Source organism: Egretta garzetta, unplaced genomic scaffold (assembly GCF_000687185.1).
Source record: "Egretta garzetta isolate BGI_Z169 unplaced genomic scaffold, ASM68718v1 scaffold510, whole genome shotgun sequence".
NCBI classification, from domain to species: domain Eukaryota; kingdom Metazoa; phylum Chordata; class Aves; order Pelecaniformes; family Ardeidae; genus Egretta; species Egretta garzetta.
This window is the reverse complement of record NW_009258477.1, coordinates 181,783-189,504: the sequence shown is the minus strand read 5'-3', so window position 1 is coordinate 189,504 and position 7,722 is coordinate 181,783. Positions and strand designations below refer to the sequence as shown.

The window sequence follows — 7,722 nt, the reverse complement described above, 5'->3', positions numbered from 1 at the left end:
AGAGGCGGTGCTGAGGGCCAGGGTTTGGGGGTGGGATGGCAGGGGTAGGGGAACGCTTGGGCTGGGGGAGATTAGAGGGCTTTTCCCAACCCAAACCATTCTGGGATTCTAAAAAAGAGCAGTAAAGGTCCTTTTTGCACATTGAGATTGGTGGATGGTGCTGGACCTAAGCTGCTTGAACACTGTCATAAATGATCTGGAAAAATACAGTGAAGGGTGATGACGTAGTAAAAGCTAAAATAGGCTGAAGGAGTTGTAGGATCATCTGACAGCTCTGAGTAACTGCGAAATAGAAGGGTAGGTGAATTTCGGCGTGAATGTATGTAAAGTGGTGCATGCCAGAGGAGTGAAGTGCAATCCTGACGTGGTGCACAGAAAGGTGAGCTAGGAAAGTTGTTGCTCAGATGAGAGGTCTTGGAGCCGTACTTCTGTGAAGATGTTGACAGTCTGTTTAGTAATGGCTAAAAACCACTTGAAATGGTACAGGGGGGAAGGGCGTGAAGAGCAACGTGGAGAGGTGAAGGCACTGTGAATCCATGGTGCCTTAATGCTTTGAGCGAGTGGTGCTCCAGTACCCCCCTCTGGTACCATTTCCAGGTCTGAGACATCTTTTTGGAGAAGAACAGCAAAGATCTTTGGAGGTAGGGAATGTTTCTTTACAGAGAAGAACTAGACAGAGCAGGATTTGTCAACCTGGAGAGAAAAACGGTGGTAAAAGCAATAGTGTCCTGTAGAACCATGGGCAGCGTGTTACTGGTGGGTAGCAAACAGCTGTGCCTTCCCCTTCCAGTCCAGGAACTAAAGGTGGGGACTGGAATTAGCAGTGGCAGGCTGAACCACCAGAAAACACCACTTCTTTAGACTTTACCGAAGGATGGTGTCGGTATCAAACGTTTATACCGCTCGACCGCGCCTTGAACCACTTTCACTGAAGGCAAATTCATCAAAGGCTGCCCAACGCCAAGATGCTCTCAGCGAGCGGAGGAATATTCTGGGGATTGTGCTTGGCTGAGCCATCTGCTGTTGGGATGAGCAGACTTTTGATCTGATCCGCCTCAGCTGTTCGCCTGTTCTTTATTTCTTCTTCTGATGGCTATGAATATGCTGTCTTGGGCTTTTCCCTTTCCCACCCATCTCTCTGATTACCGACCCCATTTCCTCACCGAACTCCTTCTGTTTCCAGTGTGCTTGTTCCCCTGATCCCAGCCCCATTCCTGCGCTGCCTCCGCTCCCTTTCCGAAGCGGGCTGTCAGCTCCGGCCCAGCTGGAGCGCGAGGCTTTCTGCAAATCTTGGAAGTTGTAAATATTTCTTTTTTTTTTTTTTTCCTCTTCTCATCATTTATATGAATGAGAGTAGCTTGGTCCCTGTACTCGCATATGTACAGGCTTATTTTTTTTAAATTCTGACAATGTGAGCAAAGGGAGTGTTTTCCAGTCCGCGCAGTGTCTGACAGCCCAGCTGAGGCGGGAGTTGGTCGGCGATGCCCCTTTGCTGCCTCTGCACATGATGCTCCTTGCGAAGGAGCGCCTTTACGTGGGGGCACGGCAGGAGTTGTAAACCTTCTGCTGTGTACTTCCCGAGGTTTGTCATAGCTCTTTTAAGCCCAAGAAATGACGTATAAAAATGACAAATCTGGTGGATTGGGATGACTTCGTTTTGGCATTCACGTAGATTTCGCTGTGAAGTAATTAGTGCTTCCTTCCGTGTCACTTCTGCGAGTAAATGGCAAACAGAACCGCAGGCAGAGCAAGGCTCCATCCTGCTCATTTGAAGGGCTGCCTGACTCCGACGACGACGGGTGCTGCTCCGTGGCTCCCTCGCCCCGCTGACTCCTTGTCCTCCCTCGCCATCTGGCTCCGATAAGCCTTCAGTGCTCACTGAAGTTCACCCTAAAAATTCCTGCAGTAACGTATGCCAAGTGCTAGGTTTCCCATAGTAAAGGTCCTGAAAGTTAGTCTGCTGTAGATGAATTAACCTGGCTGTGGGGATTTGCTTTTGGGGAGAGGGTGTTTGGGTTTTTGGAGGAGTGGGGATGAAAGGGGCGTTACTTGTTTCGGTCCTAACCACCGGACCAGAGTAGTAGTAATGATCTGTGGTGTGTTGCGGTATCGCATCGGTTCAAACCGAACAAGCTCGGTGCATGACTTCGTACAGGCTTTCTCATAGAATCCTAGAATGTTTTGGGTTGGAAGGGACCCCCAGAGCCCACCCAGCCCAACCCCCCTGCAGGAGCAGGGACACCTTGAACCACATCAGGTTGCTCACAGCCCCGGCCAACCTGGCCTGGAATGGTCCCAGGGATGGGGCCCCCACCCCCCCTCTGGGCATCCCCTGCCAGGGTTTCACCACCCTTCACTACCCATCATCTGCAAACTCAACGAGAGCGTGCTCTGGTACCTCTCCCAGATCACCGATAGCCATGTTGAGCAGGACGTGTCCCAGGACACATTCCAGCAACAGGCCACTTGTTATTGGTCTCCATGTAGAATTTGACCCATTATCCACTGCTCCAAGCCTGATCAGCCAGCCAGCCACTCACCCATGCGGACTGTGACATCCCAGCTTGGATACTGGAGTACTGCGGGGGGAAAAAAGTATAAAGCCTTGCTCGAGTTGAGGTGAATGATGCCTACAAATTCAGTCACCAGAGAAGACAGTCGGGCTGGTCGGGTGTGACTTAGCCTCAGTAGATCCATGCTGACGGATCCCCGTCACCTTTTCTTTCGTGTGCCCAGCGAATGTGTGCCAAGCAGACTTGCTCCGTGATTTTCCCAGGAACTGAAGTGGGGCTGGCTGGCCTCTGTTTCCTTGGAATTGTCCTTTTGACCTTAACACATACTTTGGGTTAATGCCAAAAACCCCTGCGTACACACGCGCACGAGCACAGTCAAAAGAGTTCATCTGTTAAATTGACTTTCTTGGCTTTTACTGATAATAAACCCAGTATTTAACAGATATTTTATGAATTTGTAGGATAAAAATTGACAGCTTCATAGGAATTGAGATGCAGGGTACCCTCAAGGTCAAGACCCTAGAAAATGAGGGCGCCAGGTTCCTGTTGCTTTGGTTTTGACTTGGAGCCATGGTAGAAATCGTTCAGAGCATCAGGCAAATGCCTTGCCTGGAAACCACAGAGCAGCTGATTTTGGCAGTTACAGGCAGCTGAAAAGAGGCTCTCGAGGGAACTGTTGGGCAGTTTAATAGGTGATGTTATGAGCCCTGGTCTTAACGTAAGAGTTTTACTACAGACATTTGAAAAAAGGGAACCACGAGCTGCACAAGCACCACTTCACGTTGGTGTTTTGGCGGCCAAGCAGTGGGGTTTGTAGTTCTCAATTTTTTATTCTCTCTGTTCTTTTTTTTTTTTTTTTTTTTTTTTTAAAAAAAAGGCTCATATCACAGTAGCATTGCAGGGAAGTGCTATGAGAATTGCAGTGCAATCCCTTGTCATGGGGAGATTCCCTCGCATGTGCCCCGATGTGAGCTCGTGGGGAGTGACCCTGGCAGCCGCTCTTGGGCTGGAGGCCTTCTCTTCCAGGGTGATTTACTGCCCTTTGGGAGGGCAGGTGACTCTGTAATTATATCCTACTAATCTCGATCTTTTCCAATTTCACTGGTAATTTCCCATGTGGAAGTTTCCCACATAAATGATTTCAACTTCACTTTGAGAAGAAAACCAATTCTTTATGACTGCAAGATATAAGTTACTGGGGTTTGGCTTTTTTTTAATTTACCCTCGATAGAGCCTGTTCTATTTTATCTCATTTTCCATTTATTTCCATAGCTTTAATTAACTTTCTCCTTGAAATCATTGAGATCTTGCATGCTGTTGAGTTCCGATTAATGAGCTGTGTTCACCCAGAAGATTTCTGTCCTTTTTAAATACAAGTGCCGTCGTGTTCCAGGCGTGTTCTGCCGGTCCCACGCCGACAGATTTATTGCTGGTCCTTCAGTCCTTGTGTGCACCAGCCCTGGAGTGATTCCCCTCTTGTGTGGGTTAGGATTCTGCAAGGTTGGCTCTCCCGTTAGTTTTAGTTGCTTCCATAGTTTCCATTTGTACGCATTTTGAGCTTGACTTTTCTTCCACACTCTCAATTTTCAGGCAAAATTTAATTTTTTTGCTCAGCTTAATTTTCTAAAACACAGCACTCCCCCCTTGCCCCCATTTATCTCTTTTCTTCCCTTTTTTTTCTTCCCCCGCCCCCATTATTCCTAATATGCCGTGTATGGTTATTGAACACGGGCTTCTGCCCTTCCCTTCAAGCTTGCCCGCTCAGCCCGCGACACGAATTCCAGAAAGCTTTGTCACCCCTGCTTTGGATGTTGTCGGCTCCTTCCTGAGCTGGTGTGGGAGATTGGAATAATTTCTCCCGTTTACTAGAAATGTGCCTTTCAGAATTATCTTTTTTTTTTTTACGGATCTAGTTTTGATCACTTAGGCTTATTTTCTGTTAACATACCCTTTTTGATGTTTAATCACTGCCGGTGCCTTAAATCACCTCACAGCTGGTTCAGTGGCTGCTTAGGGAAGAATTCTGGTCCCTGTCCCATCTTGGAAGATGTTAGGCCTTACTGATATCAGCGCCCTTAGAGGAATTCTCCTTCGCAGCGTCCTCGGACCGCAAGTACATCGGCGACCCCGGCTCGCTCGTTGAGAGATTTGCCTTTTCCAAAGGGATTTTTGATGCCAGGACAGTTCTGCTTCGTCTGTACGCAGCTGCCCTGATATCTTATATCGCATCCTTTCCTCATCATGCCTTCTACACACCTTCTCCGGTATTTCCACCTTTCCTGAGACATCAGAGCTGGCAGCTCCGGCTTGGTCGCGTGGAGGGGCTGGAGCAGTAAGGGGGCAGAGGGGCTCCGGGGGGGACATTCAGCAGGCGTCCTTCCATCCGCACGCCCGTAGGGAGCACGGCGTGGGGGAGTCCCTGCAAAGCTGCCCTCCTCCTGTCGCGGATGGAGTGAGAGGGAGGCCAAAGTAATATGGTTTATTGGTGTGAAACAGTGAGTTCAGTGGTCAATGCCACAACAGTTTATGAGATTCGATGGCAAGGTACGCTTGGTTATTTACTGCACAGAGGCCAGGGTCAGACAAAACTGTCAGGGAGACCCTCCCGTTGGGTCGTGAGGTTCAGAAAAGATCCCCTGGCTTTCTGAACTCCCTCAGAGAGGAGTCTGGGTGCGGCTGGATCCAATCCTAGTCCCCGACTTGGTCAATGGTTTATGTCTCAAGGATATATATGCGCAATCAACCCTTGATGTCACTTAGCCAAGGTTTCGGAGTTAGCATGCTGTGAGCCCCGCACCGAGGATCTGTTGCAGTAAGGAATCTCTCAACCTCGAGGAGTAACCTTGAGAGGCGTCCCTGCTCAAAGGGAGATCCTGGAGTGCAGCCCGCTGCCCTGCAGGAGAGCTCAAAGGGCTCTTGGGCTGCTCAGTATTTATGGGGGTAAGAGAATTGGCTCATAGTCATATACCACTGTGCTTAGATGGGCACATGCCACAATAGCCCTTGGGTATTGTATTGTTATCTGTCTCCCCCCACATCCAGTGGGTGCATCTTTCATGACCAGACACATCTACCACTACTGCCAGAGGTGGTTATCACTTAAAAGACGTCGAGGGAGGGGGAGTCGGAGGCGAGGGGGGAGCACCCCCCCACACCTCCCTGCCACCTTCCGGGACCTCCCTCCCTCCCTCCCGTTTGTTTTCCATAGCTACACAAGGTTGCTGAGCGTCTTGCTCCAGCCTTTCCTTGGCTTCAGAAATGCCTTCAGCCCCACCTGGCTAATTAAAAATCATACCTGGCGTCACCAAAAACGTTTTCCTCGTGTAAGACCCCATCCCCTCTTGCCCATCCCTCGGCTGCGTGGCTGGCGAGTTCTGCCCCTGGAGCTGGCCGTCGTGCCCCCGCGCTCTGGCCGCTCCGCGTCCGGTGCTCCCTGTAACGCCGTGCTACCGGCGTCCAACGTGCTGCTGGCGCGCGCCGGATCTGCCGGCAGTTTTGGCTGATGGTGACTCTTACAACTTCCATAATTCCGGCAGAATGCTCCAAGGGTTTTACAGAGTTTTATTTTGAAGGCGTAAACACAAAGACGTGACGTTCTGTACCGCTTCTGGTGCCTCCGGGCTCCCGCTTCCTTGCTGTTGCCGTTCACGCGCGGCAGAACTGTTTGAGCGGGTGCGGTGGGAGGGAGGAAAGGGGGGGATTTGTGTCGTAGCATGTTTGACCGCGTTCATTTATAAACTTTATCTTCATAGCAAGTGATAAGAAGTTATGTTCGGAATAAAACAAAAAGAGATTTCTTGGGGTTTAAATGGATTGAAATAATTTCTCCTTCTCTGCAGTAAGCGTGTATTTACCGTAGGGTTTTGGTGTGTTTTCTTACAGATGTTTTCTCTCAGATATCAGATTCAAATGGCCTAATGATATTCACAAAGTTTGATCAGTTTTTGAAAGAAGTTCTGAAGCTTCCCACAGCCGTGTTCGAGGGGCCTTCTTTCGGATACACGGAGCATTCCGTACGGACCTGTTTCCCACAACAAGTAAGAGCTGACCCAGCAGGATTTGTGCGTCGCTCGGTCGCGTCCCGCTTGCTCCTGGCGTCCCCTGCTGCTCGGGCCGTCGCTGGCGGCGGGGTTTGGAGGGAGGGGGGTGCTAGCGGGCACTGCCTGACCTGAGCAGCGTTAAGGAATGATTTCCAGCAGCCCGTCCGGGGCTTGGGCGATGCGAGGACCTTGCACAAGTGCGGTTTGTTCCCCCTCCTTGAAGGGACACCTCGGTTCCCCATCGGCAGAACAGCAAGGGTGACCTTCTTCTCTTCTAAAACATAAACCACAGCATTTTTACCATTTTTTCCCTTGATTTTTTTTTTCTTCTTTTAAGCGTTCTCAGTGCGTTAAGAGTATTAGTTTCAACAAACCACTTGCTGGTTGGCTGGGTCTGTACAAAATAAAACATGTTGTGTACGCGTACTTTACATTTTCAAATCAGTTTGGCTGTTGTGCTTATTGGTAGAGCTGTTTCTTCCACAGTATTTCCGTTACATGTGATGTTTGGAGTAGATGTTGTAGTAATGATCTTGAGAGAGCTTTTTTATTTCTTTATACATTTTAGTTGTAATTTAATTGTTCCAAGGATTTGTTTCTAATTTGAGCTAATGTAAATAGTATAAATAATCCTTAAACCAGCTATACATATAAATCTAGATAATCTAATATAATTAAATATTTAGACTCTGGTCATGATTATGTTCCGGAAGAAATATTTCTGAAGTATTTAGATTTAGAATTTATAGTCACTTTTGCTAAATTTAAGTTAATTAGCTATTAGTATATTTGAAATACAGCACAGTAGGAAACAGCCTTTGATTTAGGAAATGAGGGCTCTGGCTCATCTGTGAGCTACTGAGGACAGAGTTGTCTTTTACTAATGGTGTAATTTATAAATATTTTTTCCTGTTTCGATACTGGCTGGGGCGCTTGCGGGCCGTACGGGCTCCCGCAGACACGCCACCCTTTCTGCTGTCGGTGCAAGCTGGTTACGCACGGAGGGAAACCGCTCTGATCAAATCAAATGTCATGTGGGTGGCACTGCTGCGGGGTGTAAAACCACACAGAACCATGGAATGGTTTGGGTTGGCAAAGCCCTTTAAGCTCCCCCAGCCCAAGCGTTCCCCTACCCCTGCCATCCCACCCCCAAACCCTGGCCCTCAGCA

At 48.8% G+C, this 7,722-nt stretch overlaps 1 protein-coding gene across 12 annotated transcripts in view; it reads left to right on the top strand.

Moving 5' to 3' along the window:
* The window catches only part of LOC104130499 (dystrobrevin beta), a 138,067-nt gene that overhangs the window by 37,342 nt on the left and 93,003 nt on the right, over positions 1-7,722 (top strand). For 11 of the 12 annotated variants that reach the window (XM_035899127.1, XM_035899149.1, XM_035899163.1 and 8 more), the window contains one exon: positions 6,396-6,550. In XM_035899127.1, coding sequence (XP_035755020.1) covers positions 6,396-6,550 — 155 coding nt within the window. The remainder of the gene's footprint in view (positions 1-6,395; positions 6,551-7,722) is intronic. The other variant, XM_035899124.1, reaches the window with a different exon arrangement.